The 14,045-nt window shown below is 36.5% G+C and overlaps 1 protein-coding gene across 2 annotated transcripts in view; it reads right to left on the bottom strand.

The window, feature by feature from the left end:
* The window catches only part of TMEM245 (transmembrane protein 245), a 77,982-nt gene that overhangs the window by 25,298 nt on the left and 38,639 nt on the right, over positions 1–14,045 (bottom strand). For both annotated transcript variants that reach the window (XM_050311003.1, XM_050311011.1), the window contains 2 exons: positions 11,287–11,418; positions 3,516–3,638 (listed from right to left, as the gene is read on the bottom strand). In XM_050311003.1, the coding sequence (XP_050166960.1) occupies positions 3,516–3,638; positions 11,287–11,418 (255 nt within the window). The remainder of the gene's footprint in view (positions 1–3,515; positions 3,639–11,286; positions 11,419–14,045) is intronic.

The following is a 14,045-nucleotide window of genomic DNA, read 5'->3' as shown; positions in this document are numbered from 1 at the left end:
TGGTTCTTTTTTCAGCATGTTTAACGATAAAAAAAATTGCTGAATAGTAACATCTATTATCAAAACAAACAAACAAAACTATCAAATAAATTTGAGCTGTCTCAAGAGTCATTATGCAGCTGGGTATCATACATAAATTACACAAAAACTCACAAACATAAATTTTATGTTAAGCTGGCAATCCTAAATGAATACTCCTCCTGTGAGTTTGATGATGGGTCTCAGTAGAATTGATTGCAGTTCTATTGTTTCATTTAAAGACATAAAAATTACAATCAGATGGGATTAGCTTTCTGTATGTTGCAGTCGACTATGTTTCTTTTATTTTTCTGTTAGTGGGTTTGGTAACTTTTTGGGCTAAGCACAAATCACAGAACTGTGTCGGTCTTGAAACAGAATACCTCAAACAAGAAAAATCCACTCTGTATGCTCCAAATGTAAACTATGGTTTATATTTGCTTTATCTACAAGACTCAGATATTTCTTCTTTCTTCCCAAGATTAGAAAGGATTCTTTCACTTTCCTTATTTCCAACCTACTCGTATGCTAGAACAAACCACATCTTTATCTTTTCATGAACCAAAGAGCTCCGCCTCCCTAAGTTTATTACTTTCAAGTATTTTATCCAGCCTGCAGATACCTCATTACCTCATTTGCCCTTTTCTTTCATTCTTGATGAAGATGCTCAGAAAACAAAATACAAACAGCACAAAATGCAGTATTTCATTACCAATCTCAAGAATGCCATCCATCCGCCTCTGTTCCCTTATACTTAGTGAAATGTTACCACTACTTCCCCCTACCCTACACTTCCAGCCACTTGAAAGTCACATTTAACTATTCACCTACTATGACCCTTTTACAAAATGTTATACTGGTTTAGGCTGTAATCCATCTTCCCAGGTGTGTAACTCCTGATTTGGGTGATAAACGAATCTATCTAATAACAGAAATCATTACATTAACAATTTCAAAAGCCTTACTTTAATGGGAAATAGTCTAGTGCCATTAGCAGCATCAGCAATGTTTTTTTACAGTTTCAAATAAGTAAATCTTAAAATTTGCCTTAAATTTTACCATCCTCTGGAAAGCTGCGATTATGGTTATTTTCTCCCTTGACAGGCTCTGCCATTTCTCCTAAGCTACTGTAATATTTCTTGATTTCACTAGAAACCTCTACACTAAAGCAGGCACCCAGATGGTGTTGTGTCTTCCTTCCACTGAGCTCTGCCTACAGATCCTTCTTGTAAGTGCAGTTTTCAACAGAGAAAGCATCATATTGCTCTAAGTACAGTATCTGCTCATCCTGACTGTTCTTCCCCAGTGTTTACAGAAGAAACTTGCTTTTTTAAGTAGTAACGAAACAACATATATCTGAACTGTAAAAGCCAAAATGATGGTTGGGAATGAACAGGAATGGAATAAAATGGTGTTAAACTGAACTACAAGCAAGGAAAAAATACAAACTCAATTTCTGCTAAGACAAGATGGATGTTACCACAGCACCACACAAAATTAATTGAAGTTTAGACTATCTGCATTTGGAGAAATTTGCATAGTTCCTTTAGCACAGTAGGTACAGAAATGCCAAAAAAAAAAAAAAAATCTGTCACTGATTCTTCAAACAAGTAGAATAGCCTCAGCAAATTCAGTAGCAAAAAATATGCCCTATCTTGTATCAACTGTAACATGAAAGTTTTCAGACCTCTTTCACAGATTATCTGAGATACCTAAATTGTTTCCTAAGCAACAATCCAAGACCCTGTTGATGACTATTAGGAGGAATTTACCAAAGATAAACAGTAGGAACTGTCCATAGTTAAGCAATTGGTGGGTTACTTATATCTTGCTATAGAATTTGTACTGTAGCCAAAAGTGTTAAACACTAATTTGAGCAGGAACAGACTGAATTCAAGGAGAAAGCTGTGGGTAAACACTCTATACCAAAATAATTCAGCATTTCCACAGATATCAAGAAACACATGACCTAATTGCTTCTGCATCAGATCCACTGACTCACTAAATATTTTTCTATCTGCCTTTTGTACTCAATTTTCTGCTGCAAAGCTTTTGGGTTTTGTTTCTTGGAGTTATTTTGCCTGTTTTGGTTTGTTATTTATTTGTTTTGTTGTGTCAAAAATCTGCATATTCCCTTCAGGACTTAGATGCCCATCAATCAAATTTCTCTTCCTATCTTCATAACAGAGCGTGAGCAGAATGTGTGTGTGTGTGCACATGCATGTGTGATCATACATGTCTGCATATATATATATATACACATAAACACCCACATAAAGCCATTTACATACATCCATGTCCTTATGTGTGCAGATTGGAACTTGTATTCAAAAGTGAAAAAGAAGTGGCACTTCTGTAATTCATGATGAGTTTTCAAATGTCTGTTGAGGACCTGACTACAGCCTTACTGGATCGTGGATGGATATGCTACACAGATTGACATTCCTAATTAACATTTTGATGGAAGATATATTTTTCAAAATGGAGGTTCTGAACAAAGTGTCTATTGCATCTGGGTTTTAAAGAACAAGTTTTTGAACCATTTATCAAAATAAAATTCACTATTTTTATTTTAATTCAAGATGACTAAAACTGGACTGAAATATAATCAATTGAAAAGCTAAGCACATTGAGCATCATCTTGCTGGAAAATTTAAGTTAGTCTGTGCAACTTCAAAAAAAAAACCAAACTTTTCTCTAGCAACTAAGAATCCTGCCAAATGAAAAAATAAGAGTACAGTTGAAGCATCTAATTTTTAAAAGAATTCCAGCACAGCAAGATCCCAACTAGCTCTGCTAAACCAGCTGACTGCACAGTGACTTGCACAAGGCAGGACCTTGCTGGCAGACAAAAAGTCAGGATCATGCATCACAGCAACAGCATGCAGTGAACTTACACTAAATCATTAGGCATCTAAAGCTAAATTTTGAGTCTGAGCATGAGTGCCTGGAAATCACCTGCAATTAGTATCCAAACTTGTAATTTTAAGTATGCTAATATGTCAGACGCTGTTTTCAATGTGTCACCACAGGTGAAGTTGTGGACTAAGAAATAAATTAAATATTCTCATGTAATCTTTACTTAACCAAATGACAACTAGAGAACAAGTTGCTGGTTTCCCTGTAACAATTTCTTCCATCTTCTGAAAGCAATGGCTTATATAGGGATATGCTTATGAGGACAAGTCATAAGATTTCCCTAGTTACATAGGTTATCATGAGTTACAGCTTAGTATCTTCAAGGTCTGAAACAAGAGTTGTCCATTAAAAGAATGATAGGAAGACTACCAGCTCCCTAATGTGGGACTTACATAAATCTTGCCCTCTTGTCTAGAATGCCCCCAAAGAGATACAGACTTTGCAAAATTTTAAAGAATTCTGGTATTAGATAAATGTGGATTTTTTCAGTACTTTAGGTTTGATTTTTTATTATACAACATGCGCCATTAGGTTCCTTCAGTAAAGCACACCATGTAAACCAATGACATACTACTTACCACAGAAAGCACAAAATTGAGAAGAGCTGTCCCACTGTGGAAGAGGATTGTCACTAATGTCGTAACTGTAGTAAACAAGAGACTCACATTGCGACTCATCACTATCCACAGAGACTCCAGGATCTGAAAAAGGAGGAAGAAGTGAAGACAAAGTCAGGTATTGGATGGTATTGGCAAGGACAGCAAATTACTTACAGAGTGATTAATCTCCATCAAGTCATAAGATGACATTTTTTTAAAAAATCGTCTTCCCTCACTCTGACATTACAGCAAGTAGTATCAAGTGAAAATGTCTACTTTACCAAAGACAAGTTTCTGTGAAGTTGGTTACAAGGTTTTAGAATTTTTCTCCCAATATTCAAAGTTATTTCAGTACACAAAGTTGCAAAATATCTAGATGTAGTGACACCTTTTTATGGTCATTAACATTGCTGTCAAGTATATCTTGTCTTGGGAGAAAAAATTCATCTTTACAAAAGCAGAAATGTTGAAATATAAAGAACAAGGAGTAACATCACAAGGTATAAATAAATACGAAGCTTCAAATCAAATAATAAAATGACTACTTTAATAAATTTGTTTTTTAAAAGTTTCATGGCAATGAAATGCATAATTTTTGTAATAAATGCAGCCAAATGCACAAGTTGTGATTTTGAGTAGAGATGCAATAGTTAGTCAAGTAATTATGGAAAATAAATCAAACACTATTAGACAATCTACTAAATTTTGCAGTGGTTTGGAGAACTTATTGCTTATTTGTTACAGATCGTAGGGACCAGTTTTGAGACAAAAAAAGGCATATAGAGGCATGCTAAATGCAATGCAGAGTAGTTTCATAACAAATATTTAATCCAGAAGTAAGAATGTATTAACCAAAGTGACTCAAGCATATAAAAGAAGCAAGGTCACATACAAAAGCCATAGCTTCTTTCAGACTAATATAACTGGAAAAACTGTAAAAACTCTGATAGAAAAGCCCTTCTCCAGATTCAAAGCTGTAAGTGAATACTTCAAAACTAGCAACATTTATTCTTGATTTAATGAATAGCAATTAGACTGAACTAAAATAAAAAAACCCAAACCAAATAAACCTAAAACCAAATTAAAAACCCCCAGTAGCTAGCATTTGTAGAGTAGACTAGGGAGTGTGAGTCCTGTGATCACCTCTCCTTTAGAACTGAGTGAAACATATCAAAAATAATTTATTAAGCACAAACTTGACAGGGAGTAAGTTCTGGGGGAAATGACAGGGAATTACAACACAGAAAGATCTACTTAGTTCATGCTTATTACTATTTAATAGGAATTATGAATGTTAAAACTCATAGTGTAAAGATTTTATTACTCTCTCTTGGGAATTCAAGTGAGGTTAGAAGGGAAGAAAATGCCTTGCTGAAAAATGTTCTTCCACTGGCACTTGTCCCTTTCCTTCTTCTATGGTTTAAGAGTTCATTCAGGGGTGCAGCAGTGGTATAACTTCATGCAGCCTCCAGGTAATGTAATAAACATACATTACACTACAAGGACTCTAAACACAGAGGACAATGACTTTTGAGGGAATGATTTGTAGCTAAAGCAGAGGCCTTTCAATTGGTATTCAGGAAAAATAGTAATGTTATTACCAACAGCAGGCCTTAAGTTGTATGCTAACTGTGCAAGGTTCCAGCCTGCGATGTTTAAGTCTGTTACTAGAAGTTGGTGTGTGAACAGGAGCTTGGTGTCATAGGTCTTCTGTTATGATGTGGAGTTTAATGACAGAACAGCAGCAAAGGCCTTGAAAATACAGACAAGAGTTGAAAACAAAGGCCCTGAAACACACACAGTTAGTTGAGGAAGAAGGCATTGAAGATGCACAACCTTAAGTGCTAGGAAGACTGCTTTTGCTTTAAGAAAACAAGGTAGCAACTAAGACAGGGGAAAAAAACAAATAGGCAAGCAACAGGACAAAGCATCTGCCATGACCTGTAAAATAATGCTTTTCCCAGGTATCACAGCATATAATCCAGGGCAGATGTCAAGTGGTGGGAGTTGTCCAGAACAAAAATACCTTATGAAAGGACAGGTTTTTTAATTTAAGGGAAGGTTATGTCCACTACATTCAAGCTTTCCATATCCTAAGAGCCCTTTGAGACAGTTCATTTTGACTTCTGTGACTCAGACCATTCAGGAAAGTGGCTATTGGCGCCAACTAAACAGTATCTTCACAATGGTATTCTATACCCATGGTTCGCGTAGGACATGACCACTAAGAACTGACCACTTTGAATACATAACAATAACACTTAGGAGGCTGTAAAACAAACCATTAGCATGAAGTGTGTTGTTAATGAAAACTGGTCTAGTGAAGTTTTGTTTTAAAGAGTAAAACTAGCCTGACTTAACAGTCTTCCTAATACTAATCCCAGCAATTGTTAATACTTGCAAGACATAAGTCAAGCTGATACTAGTGAGGATTCACAAGGAGAGGGGTTTGTTCCATCTGCTAGAAGAGAGCGCACACTTGGTGGGTACTGGGAAGGTTTCCTTCAAAATACAGTGTTCCTCCAGTATAGGATGCATTTGTTTAATACTTCTCCTAGAAGTTTAGCCTGAGGAGCTGATTACTAAGAGTATACAACAGCAAGTAGCTTGAATGCAGTTATCAGGTGGTTCAATCATGGGGAATCGTACTCCTAGAGGAACATCCTTGTTTGGTGGAGTCATTGATGAGAACTGTTGAACTAGTTATCACCAACACGTGCTTTAGAGTAAGTGCAGATAGTGCCTTTCATACAGCTTTGGTATGTCTTAGGAAAGCAAGTGAATCTTTTAGGACTTGCCTCCAACTACAGAGTAATTCTTCTTTAAACATATGTTTCATTAAAATTTCAAGATACATGCTTCTCATAGCTAGGATGAGAAGACAGACACAGCAGACATTAATCATTACTGAATACAGTATCAGAACATGCTCAAATACTTCAATAACACTCACAAAATCAAAACACATGTACCTGCACCTAGGAGTTTATTATGCTGTTTGATTCCCAGAGCATACTGCAACTGAGTTGATGAGATCACTTATTATGCATAAACAATTTTTAACACCTTGTCAGCTGAGTTCTCCAAAACACAACTAAGTGCGAATATTTATGCAACAATGACACATTAATATTGCCATTACAAAATAACTGAAAAACACACCTCTTTCCTCGCCTTTTTCCTGAAAACACTGCTGTGTAAGTAGCTTTAAGGGATCAGTGTTTAAAGAGCTACAAAACTGCACAGAATTCAGGACTCCCTTATGCATTACACCATGATGTGTCACCATCAGTATCAGTTCCCATGCCTTTCCAATCTGTAACAGGTAAGAAATCAAAATTGCACCTAATGTTCTAAGGCATCTAAGGTGTCCTATTGGCCACTTTTAAACTGGTCTACACCTTAAAGTGAGGTTTAAAAGACACTTAACCAAAAAAGTAATTTGCTTCTCTGAGAACTTCAACTCAACAAGCTTCTGGAAGCCAGATAAAACTATGTACCTAACTTGATTATAGAGATCATTAACAGATGTATAAAGGGAATAAAACAGGACACAAAGAAGTATTAGGAAAAAAACTGTCCTTCTGTATACTTTTAATTATTTTTCTGTTCAGAAAGATGTATCCCCTGACAGCTCAAAAATGATAGCAAGAGAACAAGTTAATAAACCTTTAAGGTAAAAGACAAGCAATGGGCATTGTGCAGAAAAGTACAGTATGCACAAGACTAAAAGCTTCCTGCTCCAATTAAAAGCTGATTTCTAAATAAATGTTTACCCGTAAAGTTCTGGGTTAACCCTTCAGGGCTCAACAGCTGATTTTTGAAAAAACATCTTTGCTTGACCTTTATGTGAAAGAGACAGAATAGCGACAGAAGAAACAATATCCTTCAGCATAATTTCTTCAACTTTCTGATAGTAAAGAAATTAACTCCTTCTTTAAAAATAGACACCAGGTTGAATTTTACCAATTTTGCTATCCTGAAAAAAAACAACACCCATTATGAGGAAGAGAGACTAAATCTCTAAACAGTTACCTTACTAGAAAAAAAACCAAAACCAAAACACAAACATGCTATTTGATATATTATGGAAAAATGGACTGAATTAGCTATAAACTTAGGACAATACTTGAAGGAATTATCGGGGCCAGAGAAAATACTAGGATATGTAGTAACTCAGTGAAATATTTGAGAAACTGACTTGACTTAGAACACACAGATCAGTCATGCTGAAGGCACAGAAAGAGAAACCTAACTAAGCTGAAGCCTGCTGTGTACATTGTAATGGAAGGTCTTCTGTCTTCCTGTCTGGCAAATCTCTGAGTGAGATACCACCTGCTGGTGGAATGATGAATATTCTTGTGCAAGAAGCCAAAGGATCAATTTAAGAAGACATCAGCAATGTCTCATATACCATCAAGGGAGCTCCGAGTCATTGTTCACAGACTTAGCCAGCAGCAATTTACTTTTTCAATGCCACAAGCATTCAAGAAATGGAGGAAAAGAGTATGAATGGAAAAGAAGGTGAGTGGGGAAAGAATGATGTTTTTAATTTTTCAGAAATTAAATCTTAATAACCCAGCTATACATGGTATATTTCATTTATGTGAAAAATTACCTTAGAGTAGAGCATGGAGTGCAAAATACAAGGTATAAGTGAGGATCCACTCTTGCTCTCTCCCCAACGAATAAGATGAAATAAACCCCACTTCAGAAATGCATCACTGAATATACTGGTTTTTAACACTATTGCTTATAATACTGGAAAAAGGCAGCAGTGCTGCTAGCACCAAAGCTTTCACGGAAAAAAGCAAACTGATGACATAGAAAAGCTTATCTTCATATTAAATGAAGAGTTCAGGCAGTTTACACGTTTACATAGTAAATTATTTTAAAATAATTAAGGTCTGTCTACATCCAACTAAAGCTAAGCATAACTGCTATAATGAACAGCACATTTTAAGGGGGTTACATAAGTCTTTCGAGCTTTACCTGATACTCATAGTTTAAGTTCTGAATCGATGCATGTTGTTACAAATTAAATGAACATAACTAATTCCCCAGCACAGTTACATCAGTTTAATCGCATGCTTTTAACTCTAAAATGAAAGTTTCTGACACAAGAAAAGCCTGAAGTGAAACGCTTGCATCTGTCTTCCTTGAATGTTTTTCTTAGAGCAAATGCTCTTTCTCTTTACTAAAGAGGAAGAACACTTCCATGATTTCTACCAGTGGAAAAGAGCTTATCTGCTTGTGGTTGTAACATGACAGTGTCAAACAGCTGTATTTTCAGAGAATACTGTCATCTGTAATATTCTGAAATATTTCAGTAAGCCAAGGGACTAGCAAGACAGTTACTTATTGGTAAACTCAATCTATGTTTAAGTTTTTATTACCTGGAAGTAGTGTAATCATACGCATTGATTCTTTTCCAAAGATGGAGGAAATTTCACGATAGCTGCATATCCACTTCTTTACAGATATGCCATTGTCTTTAAATTATCTCTATGTCAAAAAACTGTCAAAGCAGTTTTGGGACTGTACTATGTCTTTCTACATTCTTAAGAATGCAGGTTAGCATTGCTTTCAAATGTCCAAAAGCAGAAACATCCTACAGTTTGAATTATATCTACCCTTAATCACACTTCACTCCCCTCATTAACAACACACTCAAGAAAAAAAAAAAAAAAAACCAAAAAAAAACAACCAAAAAAACCCAACGAGTTAAAAAAAAAAACCAAACAAACACCACAGTTTGGGTTGGAAGAGACCTTAAAGATCATCTAGTTCCAATCTCTCTGCCATGGGCAGGGTCACCTTCCATTAGACCAGGCTGCTCAAAACCCCATCCAACCTGGTCTAAATACCATCCTAAAGTACCACAAAACATGAAAAAAAAAAGCATGCAAACAAACAGAAAACACAAACCAAACACAAAAAATCTACCCTCAAGAAAAAACAAATCCCTCAAAACAACCCTCCTCAAAAGCACTCACATAATTTAAAGTATTGGCCCTTCCCAATTCAGTATGCCATTCTAATAACCCATTATTATTCTCCAAAATACTAAGAGAAAGATTTTCATGGTCTGATAAAAACATAAATCCTGAAGGCAGTAAGGTTCCATTGTATCCTAGGTTAGGTAATAAACTTGTTAAGAAACACTTAAGTCAAAACTATTCTTATTTTTATCAACTCCAAGTTTTAAAGACCTGAACAAGCACAGAATTCTGGTTTTCATTAATTTTAACATGAAATATTTATGCAATGCCCTGTAGATGAGCAAACCAGCAAAGAAAATGCTGCCCAGTAAAGATGTGAAATCAGGATTTAGAGCCATATACTGTGCTGACTTGTTTACAGTCCCTCCTTAAGGACATGAGTGTATGGAGAAAAAAGACAGGTGTTTCCCCACAGCTGATGAATAATGAGTTCATGGAAATAAACAGGAAAGGAAGTCAATTGCTGACACTTTTTTTTTTTTTTGTGAACTTTGAAACCAGATTTTAGAAGTAAAGCAAGTATGTTAGCTAGATGAATAGTTCAGTAATAATGTGTTTCATTCTTAAATATTTAGTCTCTTTACTCTTTTTCTCACATTTCTCTAGCTCATTTAGATTACTGAAGCACAGTTTTCATCATGGTTTTTGGGCACTGCACAGCAGTCCTGCAAACGACACAGCTAGCACTGTCTCGCTTGCCTAAAAGGAAACTCCATATTGATTTTACATCATGATGTGCTGTGCATTTTCATAACTTTGCCTCAAGCCTGCATGGCCAACTTTGAGAAAGTATTAAGCAAATTTCACTACTGACTGAAAAAAGGTTTACTGTAATAAAAAAATTTCTCTCCATTTTTTCTTGTCTCACAGCTGCTTCTAGGATAGAAACTGTAGCAATTTAAGCACAGCAGTTCAGGGAGGACAGAAAAAGAACACATGCTCACCAGTCTAAACCAACAACTGTCTCAAGGCAAATACTCACTTTAATTGTATCCACAGAACTGTTATGTTGCCAGTTAGGTATAAGTAATAGTTCCCCCAAAATTATAGATATTTATAGTTTATGATAACAGCTCAAGTCAAAGAGATTGCAGATTGACTCTTTATATGAAACATTTTGGACTCTACATAATTTTTTAGTAAAACACTTCAGTTTGGATTGCTTTCAATACTTTTTCTTTTCCCCCTTATAAGGTGAAAGGTCCAGTGCATTAAGTCAAGCATTCACACTGTGTAAAATATTAATTTAATTCTCTACAGAACTTTCATAAAAGAGAGAAATAATATCTTTCAACCCCGTGAATAATGTGAGGCAAGAAATGTAAGATCAAAAAAAATATACTTTCTTTGCTTTATTTTCACAATCTCTTAGTCAACAGTTTCTTCAACTATAACCTAGACCTAGGTTAATTTTTAAAAAGATTACATAATATAAAACATTGAAAACCAGCTTGCAGGTGACAAAGGTAATCCTACAGTAACAATCTGTCTCAGGAAGATGTCTAAGAATCTAGTATCAGTGAAGATGCTGAAATCACGAGAGTTTCTTCATCATAAACAGTTCTGTTTGTTTTATGGTTATATCTAAAATAGGCTTACAATAATTTCTCAGGTCATTGTAAGCAACACTAAGAGTGTTTCCCTAATTTTCCATGTTCTTGAATCCATAACCTTAGTGGTACTCCAGGGAGAAACTGCCACCAGTTAAAAGTTAGACCAATTTTGTAATAAGTGCAAAGAATACATACTGAGAGAAATGTTTCAATGTTATCATGAACAAATGATGCGACATCTTGCCAGTCCAGAATATCTCCAAGCCAGCTGTTTTGACGGTTTATGTGCCACTTGTGTCCTTTGTGTCTTCCAGAATGTGTTACATTCTGAAAAAGAGAGACAAAGACATGACGATAACAGACATTCAAAAAACTTGAAGATATGATAAAGCCAAAGGGTAATGTTTTAGACTAATGCTTTCTCAATGAGGAACAGTTCCAACATGCATCTAAATACTTAGTGCTGCTTTAATTTTCATCCCCCAAAATACCTGCAAATACTCTGTACACTGAAAAAACTAGTATCTATCAGAAAACTGTAGTTAATTATCCTCTATAATTACATTTCTGTATATTGCAGTGGTTCACCTCTGTTACAAATTAACTTTACTGCAAGATAGATACAATGGTATCCACCTTGTTTTTAATGAAAGCACACAAGAAAGTAGTATTGATTTCAGTTACTGCCTACATAATTTACTGTTTGCAACATTAAAGTTTTCCCAGTTAAACCCATAAAGCAAAACACAAGCAGAAGCCAAAACAAGTAGTTTTTCTCACTGTTAGTGCCCACTTCTCCATAGGCAACGTTCAGTCACACAAAACGTAAAAGCTAAACTGGGTGCATGAAGGATTTCTTTTAACTATAAACCTTTGTAACTGCAACACAACAAGACAATAGGACATGGCCATACCACAACAGCTAATTCCTTAAATGGCTCCACCCTAATTATAAAGTTGCCTAATGCCCAATGAATCACACCTGATGACCATCTAAAATAAGACTATTTGTCTCAGTCTGGGACTGTGATAAGTGTTTCAGGAAAAGATATCAAAATTCTATTTAAGCAAGTTTAAGCAAACCCACTGACATCAACAGATCTCATCCTAATCTTTAATAGCAAGAGACTTCTCAAGTTCTTAACTCTGATTTTTATAATAAGCATCCCACTACTTCTGTTAAAATTTTTCAAACCTTTAGCCTTATCAGCCTTCATTCAAAATGACAGTACCTTTTTTTGCCATACATAGCAAAGTAACATTCCAAGTGAAGTTTCTGCACTGATTTATCTAAGAGCATTACATTTTCCGCTTATTACCAATTCTTTCTAGATGTACAGTTACACTTTGTGATACATAATTAGCATAATGAGCTGGTAATTTATTTAGAGCACAAACATTCGAGTAGTCAAAAATTTCCCTCCAATAGGGTTTTTGTGTCTGGAAAATGTATGAAGACCTATTATCTGTTCAACTAGTTCTACTTTTGAATACAAGTCTTTCCATTAACTAGCAGATTTAGATACCATTTTCAAATTTTGTAACATTATTACTCATACATATTTCAAATTCAGTGTTATTCAGCAACTATACTGTTGCAGCACCTAAGGCCTCGTGTGTTGATAACTAAAGTATCTGAAGACATTCCTCCTCAACAAAATGTATTCTCAAGAATAACAAAAAACTCCACACCTGAATGGACTAGGAAGAGGAGATGTTTTTCCTTGATGGCAGAGTTATGCCTTAATCATCCAAATGGTTTATTATTCTGATACTTCATTGGGTACACAGATATGACAGTTACTGATCTATCACAACATCTCTAGAACCTTTTAAAATATACACCACTTGCTACCTACTGATCTTCTTAGGAATCACAGAATCATAGAATCAACTGGGTTGGAAAAGACCTCCATGATCATCAAGTCCAACCCTTGATCCAACAGTGCCGTGGTTACTAGACCATGGCACTAAGTGCCACATCCAGTCTCATCTTAAAAACCTCTATGGACAGAGAATTCACCATCGCCCTGGGAAGCCCATTCCAATGTCTGAACACTCTCTGTAAAATACTGTCTTCCTAATATCCAACCTAAACCTCCCCTGGCTTAAGCCCATGCTCTCTTGTCCTACTGCTGATTGCCTGGGAGAAGAGACCAAACTCCACCTGGCTACAACCTCCTTTCAGGGAGTTGTAGAGAGTGATGAGGTCTCCCCTGAGCCTCCTCTTCTCCAGACTAAACAACCCCACCTCCCTCAGCCTCTCCTCATAGGTCTTGTGTTCAAGTCCCTTCACCAGCCTGGTTGCTCTTCTCTGGACCTGCTCCAGCCCCTCAATATCCTTCCTGAACTGAGGGGCCCAGTACTGGACACAGCACTCCAGGTTTGGCCTCACCAGCACTGAGTACAGGGCAAGGATCACTTTCCTGGTCCTTCTGGCCACACTGTTCTTGATGCAGGCCAGGATGCCATTGGCCTTCTTGGCTACCTGGGCACACTGCTGGCTCATGTTCAGTTTCCTGTCAATCGGCACTCCCAGGTCCCTTCCTGCCTGCTGCTCTCCAGCCACTCTGTGCCCAGCCTGTAGCAGGGGTTGTTGTGGCTAAAATGTATGACCCGGCACTTGGCCTTGTTGAACCTCATCCCATTGGAATCAGCCCAACTCTCCAGCTTGTCAAGGTCCCTCTGAAGAGCCCTCCTGCCTCAGGAGTAGATCAACACTCCTCCTCCGTTAATGGCTGAATCCACATTTCATCAGCATTTCTTCCTCAATTCTACAGCTTTCATGGAATAGTATCACCCGAGTCTGAGTTCTTTAGTCACCTACAGACTAAAGCAATGCTATGCACACCTCAAAATGAAGTCTAATTATGCTCCCACAACTGAAACAGTGGGGAGTTTGAAAGCTGTACTGAGGTACAGAGTCCTACACACTGCACTGTCACAAGTTTTCA

Source organism: Myiozetetes cayanensis, unplaced genomic scaffold, assembly GCF_022539395.1.
Source record: "Myiozetetes cayanensis isolate MyiCay16 unplaced genomic scaffold, myiCay2020 scf1, whole genome shotgun sequence".
Taxonomy (NCBI): Eukaryota; Metazoa; Chordata; class Aves; order Passeriformes; family Tyrannidae; genus Myiozetetes; species Myiozetetes cayanensis.
The sequence above is the reverse complement of the archived record's forward strand: the minus strand, read 5'-3'. Positions and strand labels throughout refer to the sequence as shown.